The following is a 22,846-nucleotide window of genomic DNA, read 5'->3' as shown; positions in this document are numbered from 1 at the left end:
GTATATAATGAAGAAAGACTAATAAATTGAAAATATGATTGAATTTGAAAGCAAGTGAGATTCTTCATTAGTTACTGTTTGTTTCTTGAAAAATGAAAACAATATAGTCCCTTTTAATAACTTTAATAGCCAATCTTTGTGTAATATTGCCTATTTACACATTTATATTGATATACATCACAGCTATGAAAGATATATAGACAGCCAGAATTACTAAAGTTAAAAAAATAAATTTATGAGCCTTTACTACGTTTGGCATGGAGCTAAACACTGCATATGTATTAATTCATGCACAATGGGGTCAAACTTCCAGTGATGGCTGACCTGGGGCTTGTCTGATGATTCCATATGCTATTCCACACTTGGGTAAGGAATGTGGTAGGCATGATAATGAGACAACTACTGAATTAAGCCAGGGGAAGCAGACTTGGACAACTTCATATTAAGAGCCTGGGATATTGCTTTAGAATTTATTTTCTCTTTTGAAAAAGTGGGGATGGATATTGGAACTTTTGTCTACTTGATAGCACTCCGTCTGCCACTAAGCCAAATTCTCAACCCTAGAATTATCTTTTGACATTGCCTTTTTATACATAAACATACAGAGTCACACATCTCTAGGGTTTTAATGAATTAGCAGATAACAACTATGTGTATATATGAACCTACAAAGTTATGTGTATCCCACTCAGTTTGAAAGATATCAGCTTTTCTTATGATAGAGTGACTTCTCAGTAGGTAGGCATCTCATCTTCAGAGAGAGGGACAAGGCTGGGAAAACTTGAGTTTTAACAGTCTTCCTCAGCTTAGAAAAGCACATTATTCATTCTTCAAGTTTGTTTTTCTTCTTTTCCTAGAGGACAACTTGTGGGAGTTGGTTTCCTCCTTTTACCATGTGGATTCCAGGGATCAAACTAAAATCCTTGAAATTGGCTGCAGACAGCTTCACCTGCTGAGCAATCTCAGTGACCCCCATTATTTAGTTCTTACTATATTATTTACTGCATCAATGTAGTTTAATTGCAAAGAAAAAAACTATTGTAAAACTTCTATATTCCTATATTCTTCAGGCCGGTTCCAACAGTTGGAAATCCTGGATCATGTGACCAATGCCTTCTCATCTTTGCTGAATGATGTTAATACCCTACAGAGCCAGGATGAAGAAAAAGCTAGAAGACAGGGTATGCAAAATCCTTCATCAAGTGGAGCTAATGAACACAAGAGAAAAATGAGCCAACTTTTAAGAAAAGCTTCTAGACAGACCAGCAGGACAGGTAGTAACCCAGCACTGCCAGAATCATTCAAGATAGAACATGAGATTTCTACTCTGCCAACCAAGCCATGGGATCCTAGAGTGGAGCTACAGGTGGCTTCCATTAGCCACGGCGGACGTCAAATGCTTCCTTCAACAGAACATGATTCTGCCCAAGCCTGCAATGACTTGTCAGCTTGTCTTCCTCCACAAGCTCTACTAGATAAGCAGTGGCCTTGCTCATACACACTGGCCAAGCAGTCTCCTCATACCAGTTTGTCTGAGGGGTCAGTTAGGAGGAGAACTTGGAAGGAAAAATGGATTCATATGGACAAACTCAAGAACTTGTCACACGTTGTGAGTAAAGGACCAGATTCCTTTGAAATGGAAGAGGTGAGTGCTGTATCTAGCGTTCGGGTTCCTACTGGAAATACCCCTTGCCACCATGTCTTTCTGACTGGAAATGGCCCATGCCACCATATCTTTATTTTTGCTTTCTTGACTCCATTGATCTTTACTTGATTTCCCAACTTTTAGCATTCTGCCTTATGGTTCTCTTAGTTAGGGTTTTATTGCTGTGAAGAGACACCATGACAAAGGTAACTCTTATAAAGAAAAACATTTAATTTGGACTGGTTTACAGTTTTAGAGGTTTAGTCCATTCTCATCATGGCAGGAAGCATAGCAGCATGCAAGCAGACATAGTCCCAGAGGAGGAGAGAGTTCTAAACTTTAATCTGCAGGCAGCAGCAGAAGACTGTCTCACTGGGAATGGCTTGAGCCTATATGAACTCAAGGCTCTACTTCCATAGTGACATGCTTCCTTTAACAAGGCCACACCTCCTTCAATAAGCCATACCTCCTAATAGTGCCACTTCCTCTGTCCAAGCTATCAAGTACATAAATATATGGACCATTCATACCTATTCAACTACCACAGGTTTCAAATTCGATGCAGTCTAAGACAGTTAAAGTCATTTACGTTGCTTCACATGGAACTAAACTAGTATGAAACCAGCCTTCTCCTACTGTCTTAGTTAGTTTTCTATTGCTGTGCCAAGATACCATGATGAAGGCAATTATAGAAGAAACAGTTCATTCAGAGACTTACAGTTTGGGATGGTAAGTCTATGATTATTATGGATGGGATGGAACATGGGAGTAGGCAAGCTGTCATGAGAGCTTATATCCTGAGCCATGAAAGCTTACATCCTAATCCAAAGGCACTGTACAGGGAGAGCTAACTGGGAATTGCCTAGATTTTTGAAACCTGAAAGCCCACCCCAGTGACACACCTTCTTCAACAAAGCCACACCTCTTAATCCTTCCCAAAAAGTTCCTACAACTGGGAACCAAGCATTCAAATAAATGTGCCTATGAGGTCATTCTCAAACACCACATGAATCCACCTAGTCTTTCTTATTCACAATTGAATTTGAGTAATCTCTTACTTTGCTTTCACTCTATTTTTTAAATTAAGTATCTCAATGTGATTTTTATCTACTTTTTATCCATAATTCACCTTCTTTAAGGAGTCAGTTCAATTACTCACACTCAATGACAGTTGAACCCAAAATTCCCCTCTGTGTTCTCAGAGCCCTACCATGGATACCTTGTGGAAAGATGTGTGTATCAGTTGCCTCTTCTGTGCTGAACTCTTAACAGCACAAAGACCAAAGACAGTGTTCGGAAATGCTTGCCAAAATGTGTCATGCAATATCTTTAATAAAGCACTGAGAGTACAGGGTAGACTTGGAATTTGAGGAGTTAGTTTCTTTTATTTGCCTGTATCAAGTTTTATTGATATTCATAATGGTAGCCCTGTTTTACCTTAATTCTCTGATTCTCCATTCTTGCTTCTCTCCTTCACACTAATTTGCATTTTATTCTGATATCGTCATTTGTATTTAGTTGGTAATGTGTGTGTGTGTGTGTGTGTGTGTGTGTTTCCACTTATCTCTATATTGATAATGGAAAATAGGATAGGACATGAAGTTAATGATAACTGTTATATCACTTAATGCTATAGAATGAGAAAATGCAGCCTAGGGAGATTGTGTATTAAAAAGGAGCCAATGTCAGGTTAAAAGTCTAATCTTGAGTGGCAAATCTAAACATTTAATTATAAGAAATAAAACGTGTAAAATGGCAGAGTTTTGAGGTATTTAAACATAACCAATATTCACAAATAATCTGGACAATAGAGTTTTAACTAGTGGTGGCCAAATTTTTTCTTGCAGACAATCTATCTGTTTTTCCTTTAGTCCTATTGAATCCTGCTTTTGACAACATTTGGCTTGACTATCAAAAGTATACTTCCAACAAAAATTATACACAGATTTCTAATGCAAAGGGCAACATATTCCATGTTTAATTCTACTATGTAAAATTGAGTCAGTTTCTTTCTTTTTACATTACCAGGCATACTAAATGAATTTCATACTTGTGAAATTCATGCGGTTATGATACATGACAGATGCTTCTTTATGTTTGTGATCAATAATCTTTATCCTTCCTTCCTTTATGAATGGACCATGTATTACAGAAAACACATATGAGCCCAACAGTATGGCATCTTTATTGGATGCAGACTTCTTCTTTATTTAATTTTTACTGATTTTTAACCGAATGACAATGAAGATTAGGTAGGAAGCCTAGGGATCTACCTGGTATTTATTTTAAATTGTTGCACTCTTTTCCTTCATTATATTTTTCTAACTGAAAAAAAAAATGTGCTTTACATTATACCAAATGGATTTTTCTTCATGATAATGATGTGGAAAGAGAGCTTTCTCATTATGTTTAAAAATATGATGAAGCATATTGGTTTGATCTACTGAAACCAACAGAAGGAATGCTGGGAAATACATCTAATCTGCTCTTAGTATAAGATACTTTGAGTTCATGATTATATCCAGAACAGTGAGATAAAACTAAATCCTACAAAGAAATTGTCCAAAATGGTAACTGTATTCACCTTACAAAGCATTTCTCAGTGATACACGTCTACGGTAAGCAATGTTACAATTTAAAGATAGTTGCTGCTTTGTTTCAGCAATAGCTTGGTCATCATTCATAGAATGTTATTTGTTTCCTGTTGTGGATTCTAAGAAGAAATTGAGCATCTTTGGAGTTACTTCACTAGTGGTGAGACAGCCACTAGGCAAGAATTGCCTCTTTCCATCTACAGACAAATTACTGTCCAGAAAAGGACACACTTGCAGAATAGTCGACTGATTATATCTGCCTAGACAGAGTAATCAGCCCTTAATAATTCTGCATCACTAAGGTCTGTCAGACGATTCTGGGCCAGAAGGCTGAAGATTTGATGCTCCAATGTTCTGTAGTATAGGGACCGTCCAGGTGTTCGGCGGTCTCTATAAATTGGCTAAGTTTTAGAAGCTATGCTTTGTGCTTCCCATAATTTCAGTTAACTCAGTCATTCTGGATTTCTGATGGGGTTGAAAACCTATCGTCCCATAGCCAATCCTGGCTATTCACTTTGAGAGAAAAGATCTGAGTGGATGGTTTTCAGCTGACATTCATTCTAAAGCTAAGAAAAAAGCCAGGTTCAGAACTAAGTGTTTTAGTTAGGAGAGATGACAGAGGTTCTGGTTAGTCAACAAAATGATGGAATGGGTATTAGGACTATCTTGTACCTCACTGATACAAATAGGCATAATTATGCTCTAATTGTATTTAGAGAGAAAAGTTTTATTTTAACAGGAAGGGTGATATGTAGGAGGAGCTAAGGGGGAAGGAGTACCGAGAGGAAGAGAAAGAGTTAGGAGAGGAGAAGAAGAAGGAGAGGAGAAGCTAGGTGATGAGAGAGAGAAAGAGGAGGGGGCATGGAGGCAGATGTTCACATGTCTCCACCAGTCAAAGATAGTTTATATATCTAGGTTTGGTATTGGATTACACTTCTGATTGAGCAATACCAAACTTATAAAGCCTTTGATTAACATTTTTAAAAAATTGTATAAAAGCAAAAAGGAAAAGGGGGCATGAGATAGGGGTTTTCTAGGGAGGGGAAATGGGGAAAGGGGATGGCATCTGAAATGTAAATAAAATATCCAATAAAAAATAAAAATTTAAAAAAAGAAAGAAGAAAAAAGAAAAAAATATTATTTGTTACTTTCCAAAATATTACAAAAACAAACTCTGCTCTCTTAATATAGAAATAAATCTTGTTTTGTGTGTGTGTGTGTGTGTGTGTGTGTGTGTGAAGAAATATGTAGCAGCTGCATTATTACTGTGCATAAGATTTTCAAGCAATACTTAGCTAGCTTTCTCACATATAGTTAATATTCTTCGGTGGTAAAGTGAGTTCTAATGCACAACTTCTAGAAAGAAGCCTTGATCCTCTCATGCAGAAGTGACTGTCCTCTCCCCTAAACTCTTCCTTGAGTCTTTGTTGTCGAAGTCTCATTCCTCCTCCTCCTCTCCTTCTTCTCCTCCTCCTTTTCCCAGAAGCCCATTATCTATTACCATCAAGCCATGATTATTCCTCTGCATAGTTATCAGTTGATAATGATTGCTTATTGGTTAAATAAAGTGAATGTGTCATAAAAATATTTCTAATGAAATTGATGTATTTTGACATCTTAGGTCCAGAGCTTTGAAGAAGACACTGGCAACCCTGTTAACCTGACATCAGGAATTATAGGTAAGAATTCAATAATAGATATGGTTTCATCAATGATTGTTCAGAGAGAGAATGAAATACACAATAGCTCAGTTAAAATACTTGGAGATTCATTGTGTCCATAAATTCTGATCCATTTCTGTATCATCTGAGTTGCAGTGTAAATATATGTGTAGATTTTAAAATACTATCCCTGTGGTTACTGTGTGGTTTGACTAGCAGGCTCCATCTATGAGCTGTGTGTAGGAGAATGGATTTACCATCTGAGACTGAGTGGGTGCTTTCCTCCTCCGACTGCTTTGTGCTGGTTGTTGCACAAGTCATGCCATTTCACAGGCCTCAGTTTTTCCATAAATAACAAAGAAATCAGTGCAAATAATTTTTGTGTTTTCTACTAACACTTACATTCTAAATTTTTGTAACCTCATGTGAGACCCTTCGTGGACAGAAATAGCCAGGGTGCATCTTTCCTCCTGGATATATATTCTAGAATACAGAGTGAGCCCTGCTTTGTTCCTGCTTCTCATCCCTCCAGTTACAGCACTCACAGCTGCCATGATCCCTCAGTGAAGCTGGAAGCAGGCAGAGATTAGTCAAGCAAAATAGAGCAGATGAAGCTAGTGTGTTTCCTGGAAGAAAATATGCAAATTTTAAATTTAATTTAGTGTGGTGTCAAACACATCTTTTCCATTACAAAGTGTATGTATGGGTCTCATTTTGCTAAATGCTGTTTAGAAATTATGCATTAGTAATTATAGGGTCCTGCTGATTACATAAATTGTTATCCTGCTCTTCAAGTAATTACCACATAACCTGCACTGAGGTTTATAAGACAAAAATAAGCATCTGTTTTCCATCTAATTGAATGCTTCTCAATGAAGCTGGAGGTCCCCTTGTCAAAAGGAACTGCCTTCCTTGACATTCAATTAGGAGGTCGACTGATATCACATAAGCCATCCCAATTATTCCTAAAAGATTATGTGGGAAGTCGGGCAAATTAGGAGACTAAAGTGAGAGAGGTGGTAGTTTGCCTAATAAGAAAAATCTGGACAAGTCAGATTCATTCTCTCTCTCTCTCTCTCTCTCTCTCTCTCTCTCTCTCTCTCTCTCTCTCTCTCTCTCTGTATGTGTGTGTATACATCTGTCTATCATTTTTGTCATTTTTCTTAATTTTCAAAAATAGTGTTTTGTCAAAGTATGTTAACACATGTCTGTAATCTCAGCACTTAGGAGGCCAAGGCAGGAGGATGGCAAGCATAAGTCCAGCCTGGACTACTACCCTGTCTCAAAGCAACTGAATAAAAATACGACTGAAATCAGATTCAAAGGAATTGGGTAAATGAAGCAAGAAAAGTCTCTTATGTCACACTTATCATATATTACATATATACGTGCATTTTAAAATTGACTAGTTAGTTTACAACCTAAATGCTGCTCCCTGTCCAGGTCCCTTCCTCATCAAGTTTTTCTCCCCATCCCTCTCTCCCCTTCTCCTCTGGGAGGGTGGGACCTTCCTAGGTACCCTTCCATCCTGGCACATCAAGTCTCTGCCAGGTTTGCTGCATCCTCTCCCGCTGAGGCCAGACAGGGCAGTCTTGCAGACTGAGCTCCTGTCTTCTACATATCTGCTGGGGAGCCTCGTTCCACCCTGTATATGTTTTTGGTTGGTGGCTCATTTTCTGAGAGCTCCCAGGGGTCCAGGTTCGTTGACTGTTGGTCTTCCTGTGCAGTTCCCATCTACTTCTGGGCCTTCAGTCTTCCCCCCCCCCCAACTTTTTCGTAAGTGTCACCCACCTCCATCTTATGTTTAGTTGTGGGGATCTGCATCTGTTTCTGTCTGCTGTTGGGTAGAGCCTCTCAGAGGACAGTTATGCTAGGCACCTTTTTTATAAGCATCGCAGAGTATCATTAATAGTGTCAGGAACTATGTTCGCTCATGGGGTGGGTTTCAAGTTGAGATGGTTATTGGTTGGACTTTCCTTTGGTCTCTGTTCCATCCCTGCATTTTTTTAAAAGACAGGACTAACTTTGGGTCAAAAGTTTAGTGGGTGTGTTGGTGGCCCTATCCTTCTACTGGGAGTCCTGCCTGGCTACAGGAGATGGCTTCTTCAGATTCCGTGTCCCTAAAGTTAGGAATCTCAGCTACGGTCACCTGCATTGACTTCTGGGAGCTTCTCCTATCCTCCGTCTCCAGGACTTCCTAAGAGATCTTCCACCCCCAGGAAGCTGCAGATTTCCATTCATTCTTCTGGCACATTGGGCCTCTCTCCTAACTTTCCCCTCACTTAAACCCATCTCCCCATTCCCTTCTCCTTCTTCTTCTCTCTCCCAGTTCCCTCCCTCCCTCTGCCTCCTGTGACTATTTTGTTTCCCCTTCTGTGTGATTTGAGCATCCTGCTTAGGCCTTCCTTCTCATTTAACTTATTTGGGTCAATGGGATATACCATGGTTATTCTGTTCTTTATGGCTAATATCCACTTATCAGTGAGTCCATGCCCTGTGTGTCCTTTTGGGTCTGAGTTACTTCATTCAGGATATTTTCTAGTTCCATCCATTGGACTGCAAAATTCATGATGTCTTGTTTTTATACCTGTATTGCATTTCATTGTGTAAGTGAACCAAATTTTCTGTATCCATTTTTCAATTGAGGGACATCTTGGTTGTTTCCAGTTTCTAGCTATTACAAATAAAGCCGCTATGAGCATCATAGAAGACACGTCCTTGGGGTATTGTGGAACATCTTTTGAGTATATGGCCAGGAGTGGTATAGCTAGGTCTTTATGTAGAACTATTTCCAATACTGTGAGAAACCACCAGATTGATCTCCAGAGTTGTTGTACAAGTTTGGATTCTCACCAGCAATGGAGAAGTGTTCAGCTTTCTCCACATCCTCCCCAGCATGTAGTTCACTTGAGCTTTTGATCTTAGCCATTCTGACTGAGGTAAGGTAGAATCTCAGGGTCCTTTTGATTTGCAGTTCACTTATAATTATGGATATTGGGCATTTCTTTAAGTGGTTTTTTTTTTTTTTTTGACATTCGAAGAGATTCCTCGGTTGAGAATCATTTGTTTGCCTCCCTGCCCCATTTTTTAATTGGGTTGGTTATTTGGTTTGTTGGAGTTTAACTTCTTGAGTTCTTTATATATTTTGGATATTAGCCCTCTTAGATATAAAATTAGTGAAGATTTTTCCCAATCTGTAGGCTGCTGTTTTGTCTTATTGACAGTGTCCTTTGTCTTACAGAACCTTTTGAGTTTTATGAGGTCCCATTTATCAATTGTTGATCTTAGAGCCTGAGCCACTAGTGTTCTGTTCAGGAAATTGTCTCCTGTACCAATGCATTAAAGACTTTTCTCACTTTCTCTTCTATCAGGTTTGGTGTATCTGGTTTTATGTTGAAGTCCTTGATCCATGTGGACTTGAGTTTTGTGGAGGATGATAAATACGGGTTTATTTGCATTCTTGTACATGCAGACATACAGTTAGACCAGCACCAGTTTTTGAAGATGCTTTCTTTTTTCCATTGTATGGTTAGGTTCTCTGTTCATCTGTCTTTTCATTGTATTTCAAACTTCCTGGACGTTTTGATTTAGAAACTTCTTACACTTGGCTCTTTCTTTGATCAATGTATGTATTCCTTCTATGGTATCTTCTATGCCTGAGGGTCTCTCTTTCATTTCTTGTATTCTGCTGGTAATGCTTGTGTCTGTAGTTCCTGTTTTCTTTACTAGGGTTTCTATCTTCAGGTATGCCTCCATTTGTGCTTTCTTTATTACTTTTGTCTTAGGGTTTTACTGCTGTGAACAGACACCATGACCATGGCAACTCTTATAAGGGCAACATCTAATTTAGACTGGCTTACAGGTTCAGAGGTTCAGTCCATTATCACCAAGGTGAGAACATGGCAGCATCCAGGCAGGCATGGTGTAGGAGGATCTGAGAGTTCTACATGTTGTTCCAAAGGCTAACAGGAAAAGACTGGCTTTCAAGCAGCTAGGAGAAGGGTCTTAAAGCCCACACCCACAGTGATATACCTACTCCAATAAAGCTTCCTAATAATAAACAATAAACAATAATTAACAATAAACACCTCCTAATAATGCCACTTTCTGGGCCAAACTACAAACCATCACAGCTTCTACTTCCATTTTTAGGTGTTGAATGGTTTTATTCACATTCTTCACCTGTTTGATTGTATTTTTCTATATGTGGTGGTGGGGGGGATTTTCTTTTCTGTTCCAATATCTATAGTGTTCTCTAAGCTTCTTGTACATTTGTACATTTATAGTTATAGCCATCTCTTTAGGTTAGGGAAGTTTTTTTCTATGATTTTGTTGAAGATGTTTTCTGGCCTTTTGAACTTGGACTCTTCACCTTCTTCTATTTCTATTATTCTTAGGATTGGTCTTTTCATAGTATTCCAAATTTTCTGGATCTTTTGAATTAGAAACTTTAAGAGACTTATTTTTTTCCTCTTTAAGGGTTTCTACCTGTTTTCCTGCATTTCTTTAAGGAAATTATCTTTATCTTCTTTGAAGGCCTCTATCATCTTCATGAAATGGGACTTAAGATCACAGTATTGCTCTTCAGATATGTTAGGATATTCAGGGCTTACAGTAATGGGAGTGCTGGGTTCTTATGGTGCTATATTATCTTGGCTTCTGTTGATTATGTTTTTATGTTTGCCTTTTGCCATTTAGTTGTCTCTGAGTGTCCTGCATTGGAGTAGGCCTCTCAGGTGACAGACAGCTGTATGTCTGGAGTTTGAGCAGACCTCGAGGCAGGTAGAGCAGTGGGGTGGAATGCAGTGCAATACACTGCTCTACTACCCCCACAGATGCTGGCATAGAGTGGAAGAAATATGGCTATACATACATTTTTTAATGCACAATTCAAAAGATTAATTCATCTACATACATTTTTTAATGCACAATTCAAAAGATTAATTCATCTAAAAGATAAAGGCACATGAGTTTCTTCCTTGCCAGCAGACTACAGCTGGATAGTTTTAGGATATAAGTTGCTGATTTGTAATCCCTTCACTGCTTCCTGGATCTAGGCATGTCTGCCTTTGGAGCTGTTCCTCTGAGAACCCAGTCTCATGCTGCATGGAGGTGTCCCATATGGGCATCCTGGTATACATCCCTGAGTGGACATCCATATGAGTGAGCCATTTTGATGCCTAACCTAGTCAGCTTTTGGGATGACTCAGCACAGAATAAAGTGGCAACCATACAGCCTAGCAAGCCAGCTTACATAGCTGTGGGAAGCAATTAGTTAAAGTCACATACTACATACAAATAACTGAGAGCATGTAACGATCTCATAAATATCATTAAAACTCAGTTGCCTCTACTCATGCACAAAATTCTGAATGTTAGTAAACAGCATAACTATTTAAAAATGCATGAATTTGAACAAAGTAACTAAAACTAAAAAAACTACAAATATCGTATTTTTGCTTAACCTCTCAAAAGTTAAGGCTGGAATGACAAGGTAAATAAGGAAGGAAATACATACGCATGCTATAAAATGGGGAAGGTACATCTTCTTATTCCAGAAGCCATGGAGACTGTGTAGGTTCTGAATAAGAGAAACAGTGTGAGAGGATCTGTGTGGATGATTCTAAAAGAAGAAACCATTAAGGAATTAAAAAAAAATGGATTCCTAAAAGATATACAATACATCAATTGTGTCATTTCCAAATGAATTGCATGTAACTACTGGATTGATCAGGACATACATTTCCTGTCACTTTAGAAAATAAACAAAGAGGGAAAAATTGCCACAAGATTTGGCACCTTGAAATCTCATTATTTAAAAAAAAAAAAAAAATGTCTGCCACTAAAATACTGACTACAAAAAAGCATTCAGAAATCATTGGAGGAGCTCATTCCCAGTGAGAAGCGTGAGGAAAGCCCGTACCTCAGAACGGTCCCCCAGAGCTGCCATTCTGCTCAGATCTAGCATTCAAGGCCTGGTTCTGAGTTTGATGATAGGCAGTGTTCCCATAAATAACTGTAAATCCCAAATGTAGTATTTCTAAAAGTTCCACATAAAGACACTAAAAACAGAATGTTAACAGGCAAACAGGTGAGGGTTTCAATGCTTAAGAAAAAAGAATGGCACCTTGGAAATGTAGACTCATTTGGCACCCTTTCAAAACTCAAGCAGAAAGTTTTGATACAAGCCCCTCTTCCCCCAAAAAGAGATCAGAAAAAAAAAAAGTCTGGCATAAAGATAGAAGGACTCAAAAAAGTAAAGAGGCATGACCCCCAGAAGGAGATGGCCAGACTGGGATATCCCTAAATTCTAGATATGAAACCTGCCCATACTTCCATACTTGAAGTAAACATGCATCAGAAAGTCCAAGAGATAGCAAAGGCTAGAAGAAGTGAAAAAAATATTCCATTTGGGATATGAGGTAGCTTCCCCTTAAAGGTTCCTTGCATCCTGAAACAGTACCTATTTTCAATGTCTACGTGCAGTAAAATTTATTAAACATATGAAGAAATAAGAAAATATAGCCAGTGCTTACCAAAACAAACAAATAAACAAACCACAACAAAAAACCCAAGTAATTGAGAAAAGCCGTAAGAAACCCTAGATGTTGGAATCATCGAACATTGTTATGCTAAATATTGCAAGAGAAAATATGATCAAAATAAGTAAAATTATTACAAATCTCAAAAGTAAAATAGAAATCATAATACAGAAAAAAACAATAAGTGATAATAAATTTTATAATTCACCCTTCAGAGAATGAGTTTAACAGAAAGCTGAACAGGTAACACAAGGTCACAATCCCAGTATCTAAGTGTAGCATAGGAACAGCACAAATTTGAGGCCAGGCTGTTCTACATACTTTGTCCACCCCCCAAAAAATTTTTAAACATCAAATTGAAAATATTAAAAAAAACTTGGAGATCTTTAACATATATGTCTTACAGATTATAGATGTACCTATCAATGGAAAATATTCAATAATATAAAAAAGTATAAATGAAAAAGTATTTGAGATATAGGAATCTATAGAAAAATGTTGACGAACAAATGTGCATGTGATTACAGATAGAGAAGGACCTGGTCAAGGAGAACTGCAAAAAAAAAAAAAAACGTTTTGAAAAAGTAACTTTCCATAATCTACTCATAAATGTGCACATGCAAATATAAATTGGAAAAGCTTAGTAAATATCAATAGGATAAATTCATAGAATACTACACCCCAAAGTGTTAGGGTCAAAGTCATGAAAACCAACTGGAAAAGAGCATCTTCCAACAGATACAGAAAAAAATAATGGTGTAAAGATTTGAAAGGCAAGGGCCTTCTCATCAGAAAAGATGGAGGCCCTGGGACAATACTTGTAAGCCAGAATCTGCTTTCAGTAAAGTGCCTTGGAAAAGATGGTAAAGACATCTTCAGACCACACTGACTAAAATACCACACCAGAAGCATACGTTCTGCCAGAAATACTCAAGGAAGTGCTTCAAAGATGGACAGCAGACCTCTACTGTTGTAATACATATTATTTATAGAAAAAGAATATGAAAGCCAGTAGGTGGACTCATATACATACATGAAATGGCACAAGAGCAAATTTAAATAGTTTGGAAAATTAAGGACATAAAAAGAAAATGCTAATAGAAAAAATGGAATATACTTTAAACACACAACACACACAAAGAGTGACTCTCTTAGAATAATTACTGAAAAGTAGATGATGTGTGGAGAAATTATTTATATTCATGGAAAAGTCACAGAAATTATATATAATAAACAGAACACCATTTAGATGGATCTAGAAAATATTAAGTGGACTTGACAGTAGGTTTATTATCTTGTTTTGAGCAAGGTTTTGAAAAATTTTATGAGCTACAAAGTCAGGTAAATAGATGGGTAGATGGATAGATAGGTATGTATGTATGTATGTAGATAGATAGATAGATAGATAGATAGATAGATAGATAGATATAAGAAAAATAGATAATAGACAGAGAAGGGGAGACAGATGTTGTATATGGCTTTTCCAAAGAAACCAGTTTCCCAACACTGGGCCTTTTGGATCACTGTGGTTAGAAACAAGGACCAGGTTGCATAAAAGAGCAAGGGCAGTGGATGAGGAGTTGCCATTGGTACTCACTGGTAGCTTGTTTTCCCAGAATATGTACTGCCTGTATGCCTTTGAAATGACTCTCTACAGTTAAGAGATGGTTCCCATGTAGGAGCACCAACAGGGTGTAGAAAATGTTGTGAGTCCAGATAGAGAAATCTATTGAGCAAGAGACGGGTTGGTTGTTGAATTTGAGCATATTTCCCAAGATTTCATCTCTGCAATTGAGATTTATCATATAGTTGATGACTGACCTTAGTTTCATAGAGGCTTTTCCATGTTGTTCTCAGTGGTTTAAAACTGGTGGTCACTAATATTTGGTAACAATTGGCATAGATAAAATGTAATGTCATCTACTAAGCTGTAATCCCTGCAGTGTGTGTGGTATTTACAGTCAGCTAAACACTGGCTATTGGTTTTATGCTTTGAGAACTAACAGACAACCAGAGTGACAAGTCTGGGATCATAACAAATTGAAATAACTGCTGAAATGAACATTTTGATTTGGAAAGTTAAAAGAAAAGTGGAAGAAAGATCTTATTTCAAAGCAAAGTGAAGCAAGCAAACAAAAACAAAACAAAAAAAAGGAGATGGAATGTTCAGATTGGTTAACTGAGGGGCAGTTTCTACAAAACAATGAGCAAATTTGATAGAAACCAACAATAAGCAAAGCAAATTCTTTACGTAGATGCATCATGATGACACTGCTGCTGTCTGTCAGGATGCTCAGTCAGAAAGGAAGTTATACCTGGAGCCAGGAGTACTTTTGCTCAAGGCTGTACCTTTCTGTGGATGGAGGCAGACACACTGCATATGACTCTGCAGAAAGGCGGGGGAGACAACAAGTATTCCAAACTCTGCTTTCCCAACCCTTCCATTTCCAATGACCAAACTCAAGTGGAATCCGCAGACCATTCCCTTTTGTTAGGATCTGATTAAATGCCACAATAAAATGTTTACAAATCCCAAGCATAACAGTGAAATTAGAATGTGTAATAACAAAGTAAATTATACAAAGTTGAAGGATTTGGCAAGACAAAGGTTATCCATGAATTTCCAGACAGAAACACCACAAACATCTTGTTAGTAACACTAAATGGCAAGTTGGGGGGGAAACATAGTGATATTTAGAACTGAAATATGTGAACCAATGATTTTATAAGCATACATATTCTTTGGACATACAAGGGACACCTAACATCATTTCCAAAACTAGGAAGCCTTAGAAAGTATAGCCGCACCCCCCAAAGACCAAGGTCTCAAAGAACTATAGGCATGCAGGAAGCTGAACCCCGGAAGCACCACATTCTGCAGCTTGGGAATGAGTTGTCCAGAGTTTATGCTTCTGTGTCTCTGCCTAAAGAGAAACTTTAAGGGCCTTGGCAACATGATCTACCTCAAAGGACTATGAAGGAGTAAGCTGTCATGTGTAAAACACTTAGCTAATGCTTTTTACTTGTTTTTTTATTGTTTCTCTCATTAAATGTTACTAAAAGGATTCTAGAACAGTTGGAATCAGGAATGGAAGGAATAAACTTAAATAGTAAGATCAACAAGATGTGCACTTCCAGTTTAGCTCTTGAAAAAAAAAAAATGCTATGAAATTACTTAGGAGAAGCTGGGAGTTAGCTCAGTTATAAAACATGTGCCGTACAAACATGAGGACTTGAGTTCAGGTCCCACACCTACATACAGGTTTGCGTATAGTGTGCTGGGAGCGAGAGGCGGTGAACCCCGCACTAGTTAGCAAGTCTAGCAAAACCTATGCACTTCACATTCTCTAAGAGACTGCCTTACATTGGCTTTCTGCTATTGTGATAAAGAGCATGATCGAAAGCAACTTGGAGAGGAAAGGGTTTGTTTGGCTTATATGTTACAGCCTGTCATCAGAAGCCAAGGCAGGAACTCAGGGCAGGAACCTAGAGGCAGGAACCATGGAAGAATGCTGTCTCTATTGGCTTGCTGCTCTTGACTTAGTCAACCTGCTTTCTTACACAACGCAGGACCACCTACCCAGGTAGCTGGGCTATTCTACATCAATCATAAACTATAAAAATGATCCCATAGTCTTTCATAAAGGTCAGCATGATGGAGGTAAGTTCTCAACTGAGATTCTTTCTTCACAGATACATCTAAGTCTATGTAAAATTGACATAAAACAACTAGAATAGACTCAGTTTCATAAAAGTAAGTCAGACAGTGATGTGGCAGGGCAACATGCATCTCTGGCCTCCACTGTACATTAACATGCACACACATATACTCACACATACCATCCTGCGTGCACACTGACCCACATACACACTGTGAGATTAAAAATATGATAATTATATGTTTAAATTCCACTTTATTACAGCAAACTTACCATGGAAGTTTAGCTGCAAAAATTGAACATGGGATTATAGAAAAACAAACACAGAATCTAATCAAGAACTATAATTTTAAAATATAATAGTGCATACTTTAAAGCAGAAAAAAATATTAAAAATGAAGTACTGAATTTCAGGTTATTCCAAATTATAAACTTCATTTAAAAATTAACAATATGGCTGGAGAGCTGGTTCTACCGTTAAAAGCACTGGCTGCTCTTCCAGAGAAACTGTTTGATTCCCAGCATTGATTTTTGTAGCTCAGAACTGTCTGTAACTCCAGGTCCAGGAGATACAACACCCTGCCACCACATTTGTGGTTACTGCACACACATAGTGCACAGATGTACATGCAGGTGAAACACTCACATATATACAATTTAAATAAGTGACTCTTAATTTTTTTTTTTAAAAAGGGGCTCTAGTATCTCAGTCTTCTATAGATCAAATATAAACCAGAAATGAGGCAAGACACTGATCTTACAGTTTATTGTATGCACTTAATATAAAAAACATTTATGTAAGTATTCTGTCACAGTATGTTTGCAGAATTTTACTTCTAATAATTTATGAATGCAAAGATTATTTTATTGATTTCTTAGATGCACACAGAAGTATAGGCCACTTCTTCATAGACATTAAATGCAGTGGAGAAAGACATTCAATACTTTTCCAAACCCATATAGACAAAACAACAATAACAACAAAAAGATACAGCAACAACACAAAAACAGTGTATGGGGGCTGCATCCTCCATTCCAAATAAAATGGCTGAAACTTCTATGTGAAAACTATTGATTTTGATAACATAATGAGAATGAAGACATTTCATGGAAACATAGACTTACAAAAAACAAAGCAGCAATTTGACACATATTGACAGTAGGAATTGCTTTCATTATCAAGTTAGAACTCAGCAAAAATAAAATATCAGCCAAAGAAGCCAGCATTATGAAATAAACATGCATTGAAGCTGGAAATTAATAAAGAGAAGTGGCAGGCCTGCAAGGTGACATGGTGGTAAGGAGCTTGCAGCCAAACCTGATGACCCAAGTTTGATACCCAGACATGAGTGATTAGAAGGAGAGAGCCAACATCTTCCAAGCTGTCCTCTGATCTCCACATACAGGCACTATGGGATACCACACACAACAAGACAAAGAAATAAACACCAAAAAATGATCAAATGAGGTTGGTAATAGAGAAAGCAGAGACAAACTGTTTGCTAAGAAAAACTCAAGCACTAAATGTAGGGCCATGAAAGGAGTCTTGGTTTTGGTCAAAGCGCTGGCTGGAAAGCCTGGAGACCCAACAGGTGTCCATTGCCTGTAAGGAATGGGAATCTATTTTGCTGCGCTCCCAGAGTCCAGGCTCCAGGCTCCTAACATGTGACATTGAACTCCATTGACTTGCACTGTTCAGTCACATTCAGGGCAATGCAGCCCTGCCCAAAGAGCAAAGTAGAGGGTGTGACTACAGGCCTCAGGCCCTAGAGAGATTTACATACTAATGAGATGCCTGAAGGCCAGAGGGCAGAACCAATTAAGTATTCTTCCCCAGCCCCTGCCCCCTCTCTCCCTCCTTATTTAACTCAGGTCTACCCTAAGTTTCACGGGGGTGTACCTCCAGATTCAACCATCATCCGTCATGCCAATAAAGCCGTTTGGAAACCCGAGGACTTTCTCATGTCATTGGAGCTGCCTTGTGAGGAACCGTGGAGAAGGCCTTTATGAGCTGCTATAGCCACAGCCTAACTTCCCACCTGGAGGAACTTTAAGCATTCCCAGCCACCCTACCACAACTAAATCCTTAACAGGAAAAATATAAAGTTTTAAAAAATGCAGTAGAAGACAAAAATGTGTAAAGTTGGAAAAAAAACATTGACATAGAAAGGAAATAATATATGTAAAATTTGTTTAAATTATAAAGGACCATCAGTGTAATTATAATCTGAGAGTTTATTTTAGGAAATTATACATGTTATATATTATATCATTTTTGTACATATAAAGTATGTTTCTACACATAAATCTATATACAATTTATTAAATGTTTTAAATTTTAAATTATTGGTAGTGTTTTAACAATATATTTCATGGGATATATAGTCAAAATTCACAACATAATTTGTAGACTAGAAAATTCAGTGTTGTAATTACTTGTACAGTAGGATCATACACAGCAGTGATATTAAACAAATTAATTTTTACACAGGTAAGTGCCACAATAGAATGTGTATGTGTGTGTGTGTGTGTGTGTGTGTGTGTGTGTGTGTATAATTATATATATAATATATATTAACCTTACCCATATTCATTTTGTACTAAATATGTACAAATTAAAACCACAAACATATGCAAGGGAAACATGAACACCCACTTAGGACCCTGCTTAACTTGCAGAACTGCTGATTTGGTAGAGGTGAAACCACAGAGTTTGTCCAGGGTTCCTATCCCTGCCATTTTCCTTTTTAAAGGAATTGCAGCTCAGGGGCAAAGCACTTTCTTAGTATGTGCAATGTCCAGGATTTGAGCTCCAGCAATTTTGAAAAGCAAAAAAGCAAAAAAACCATGAAGTAGCAATTAAATATTAAATTTAGCTAGAGCTTTAAGGTGCTTATAAGAATCAAATGTTTGTTGTGAGTTTTCCTCTACTTTCTAGGTATTAAAATCTGAAAGATTTTCAAATATTTCCCAAAAATATTAACAAAACTTAACAAAATCAAAATTTGCAGAAGGAATTTTTACTAAATAAGGAATGTGTAGGTGAGCAGTTTTCAACTCGATTGTAATGTAAGAAATAAATTTTAAATTAAATTGAGTCAAATAGACATTCAAGTGCCCATGTAATCTGTGTCAAGGAAATTCATTAAACAATTTATATGTGACAATTTCAACTGTGGATACTTGCTAACCTCTGTATACTCACTAGAAAGTTACTCTACACAATACTAAAAAGGCAAAAAAGTCAGAACTAGCTTAGATATCTAACAAAGAGGAGTATTTGAATGATGAAGCAAAAAGTAGAGTGTGGACTAGTCACTGAGATGAGACCATCAGGGCCTGCTTTGTCATGATGCACTAGCTAAAACCATAGCTGAATCTAAGACATCACTATGAAGACTGTTCCCACAGAAGAATATCTCAATCATCTGCATTAAAATGCACATATACATAAAAACACATCTACAACTGGGTGTGGTGTTACTGCCTTGAATCCTAGCACCCAGGAAGCAGAGGCAGGTGAATCTCTGTGTGAGGTCTGCCTGATTAGCACTGATTTCCAGGCCAGCCACGGTTACATACAGGGAGCATGTGGATATATAGGACCTATAATTTATAGTCTCTATTATTTCTATAACATACATAAATATTGAGCTTGAGAAAAACTACAGTTAATGGACTGCTAACCTGTCTGATAGTGATTGGTTTCAGATATACATATTTTCTTTCTTCCTTTTATAGTGTGTAATGGGCAGATTTAATTTTCAGCAAATATTTAAACCGTTTTCTGTTCCATACAAATAGATGATTGATTGGTAAATATATGGGTTTATTAAGTAGATAAATCTACCGATATGTATGGCTAGACAGATAGATACATGATAGGTGGGTGAGTGGGTGTATGGATAGACAAATAGTTGATAGATGATAGATAGATGATAGATAGATAGATAGATAGATAGATAGATAGATAGATAGATAGATATAGATAGATAGATGATAGATGATTGATAGATGGTAGTTAGCTATGGTGCTGTAAATGCTGATCTTTGATGGCAAAATGACATCTAGTTTTTCTTTCTTTTACTTGTCTGTATATTCTAAAATGGCACCACCAATTTATTCAACAAAAATGATCTGTAAGTACCATTTTAAAATTAGGTATATTTGTGTATTTAGTAAGAATAAATTGTTAAGTGTTTGTTATGGTGTTTTCACCTCAGATTTAGAAAAAGGGTGTTTGAAAGCATTTCTTTTATATCTTGACTCTGGGCTGGGCTTCTCCTCACTTACCACCCAACACTAGGCTTTGTTTGTTCTCCCTCTCTGTTCCTGCCTCTCTCCCTTCTGTCTCCTGGTGCTATTTCAAAGGTGCTGAGGCACTAATTAGAATCCATTCTCATTTCTCAGTCAGTTCACTGGGCTCTTGCTTCTTCTAATGGCACTGCTATGGGTCTCGCCTGGAGAGACTAACTATTTGCTTCTATTTCTCTTTCTTTGGCGATACTGCTCCACTTGAAGGTTGGATTCAGTGCCTAAATCCATAAAGACTGTCCCTCACACTGGTCATGTCACATCTGGGCTCCACTCATGTTAGGTAGACGAGACTTAATGTATGTTCGTTTACCTGTGGTGCTGGGTATCCAGGACCTCATGCCTACTAGTCAAGGACTCTACCACAGACCTACATCCTCAGTCCAGAAGTTCCCATTGTGATTCACTAGTATGAATAACTTTGTGACAATGTGTTACATGCAGGAGACAATGCATATTCTCAAAGTAAGAATATTTTAGATAGTTCCTGGATTTCAATATGATCATCCTCAGTTATCTGTTGAGATTAGTCCCAGGTTTCCCTGGCAGACATCACAGTTCAGGGAAGCTCAAGTTCCCTGTATTTAAATGAGAGGAAAGCCAACCCTACTCTCATCAAACTTATGAATATCAACAGATACCAGATAATTGTTGAATTTTACAGAATAAAAAGTAATATATGACTACAAAGATGCTAATATCTAAAAAAAAAAAAAAAAAAAGGAGCTGAGTGTGGATTTGAGAACCTTGAACTTCTTCTGATACACTGTTTTGCACGCCCACATCCTGTGTGTCACATTACAGGAATTATGCATGTATCTTCTGGGTTTCATTTACTCATCCTCTCCCCATGGCAGGGGAAGGAAGGAAGGTGCAAACAGCACTACCACAGCCAAACACTGCAGACTGCCTAGCTGTGTTAAATTCCATTGCCTTGTGGATTGACCCGAGAAGCATGTTCCCTGTGGTGCACTCAGCATCCACTTTAAATCCTTGCACAGGAAAGCTAGTAAGATAAAAGAGAAACGGAAAAAATAAACAGAGACCTGAAGCCTGAGAAGACTGACATTTCTTCCATAGCATTCTACACATTCTTTCACCCATGACAGCTTTAAACCCAGACCAGTGACTATGACCTCCATGGTCATATGCATTGCTGAGGTATAGACAGACTTCACTGCCACTGAGGAGAGGAACAGGGTGATCCTCTCTTTTGATGTTTGGTTTATTTGAGATATGCTGTGTTTGTAGGAAAACAACACGTCTTTCCAAAATGAAGAGACTCATTTCCAGGAGTTTTGAGTTCAGAAGACATATTAGGACCAGTAGACTCGTGGAGTGCAGCTCTCGGGGCCCAGTCCCTTGGCCCAGTTGTCTGGACTCAATTCACGTCAAATGGCTTAATTTTTTGCACACCCCACAGAAGCTGATTCCCATGTCATCCGTTGTCTCCTTCATATTTCTTTATAATGTGGTTTCTGTCTGTTTAAATGTGACAAGCTTTATGATGAGGTGCCGCCTGCATTCAGGTGGTGGTGGTTTTCCTTTCCTTTCCTTCTTTCTTTTTTTTTTCTTTCTTTCTGCCTTTCTTTCTAATTTTCTCTTTCTCTTTTTGTTCCTTGGCAGTAGGCATAGACTTAATTTTAAAGACATATTCAAACCCAAATAGCTCTGAACAACTTATACAAAAAGCTGGGTATTTTCTAGCCTTGTTTTAAAAAATATTACAATTTTATTAGGCAATTTTATCATTGTTATAAATAAGTAATTGTACTGGGGAGAAGGGATAATCCTTATTTAATTAAATTCATCTATACTCCCAGGTTGGCAGCAAGAAGACATATGTGAGACTAATACCCGCAGCCTGCCTCTTTGCATGTGCAATTAAAAATTCACTCTACAGTAGCCCTGGCAGTTTAGTGTTGCTTTTGGCATTTACAAATTCTTTTATTTTGTGACTTTTTTTTTTTACCATACACATATGCTGGAGCAGATGTTGCTTATTTGTTGTTTATTCAAATCTGTAGGCTCTGGCAGCTAACTCCATTGTTCTGTAATGAAGCTTTATTCTCTGTCCTGTATTAGGACCCAGCGCCTGCTCCAGAGACTGTGAGAGGCTGCCTTCCTTCCCAGTAGGATGCCACAGTTATTGCCCTTGTAGTTGGCTGTTTATAGTTGGAAGCTTGCACAGAGGGGGAAAGCAGCAACAACAAAGGGCTGGGTGGTCATGGTCGGAGTGTGTGCAAGGGAACAGGCAGGAAGGTCATCTAACTGTCCTTTGCTCTATGTCTGCCCAGTGGTCTCTGCCTGGCATCCACACTCATCTGCTGTGGGGATTTGGGGTCTCAGACTTGGAAGCATTCTCTCTCTCTCTCTCTCTCTCTCTCTCTCTCTCTCTCTCTCTCTCTCTCCATCCCTCCCTTCAGCCCTC

At 37.9% G+C, this 22,846-nt stretch overlaps 1 protein-coding gene across 7 annotated transcripts in view; it reads left to right on the top strand.

Moving 5' to 3' along the window:
* The window catches only part of Itprid1 (ITPR interacting domain containing 1), a 124,523-nt gene that overhangs the window by 51,500 nt on the left and 50,177 nt on the right, over nt 1-22,846 (top strand). For all 7 annotated transcript variants that reach the window (XM_076913306.1, XM_076913302.1, XM_076913305.1 and 4 more), the window contains 2 exons: nt 1,071-1,645; nt 5,861-5,918. In XM_076913306.1, coding sequence (XP_076769421.1) covers nt 1,071-1,645; nt 5,861-5,918 — 633 coding nt within the window. The remainder of the gene's footprint in view (nt 1-1,070; nt 1,646-5,860; nt 5,919-22,846) is intronic.

Source organism: Arvicanthis niloticus, chromosome 15, assembly GCF_011762505.2.
Source record: "Arvicanthis niloticus isolate mArvNil1 chromosome 15, mArvNil1.pat.X, whole genome shotgun sequence".
Classification (NCBI taxonomy): domain Eukaryota; kingdom Metazoa; phylum Chordata; class Mammalia; order Rodentia; family Muridae; genus Arvicanthis; species Arvicanthis niloticus.
This window is presented reverse-complemented; position numbering and strand designations above follow the sequence as displayed.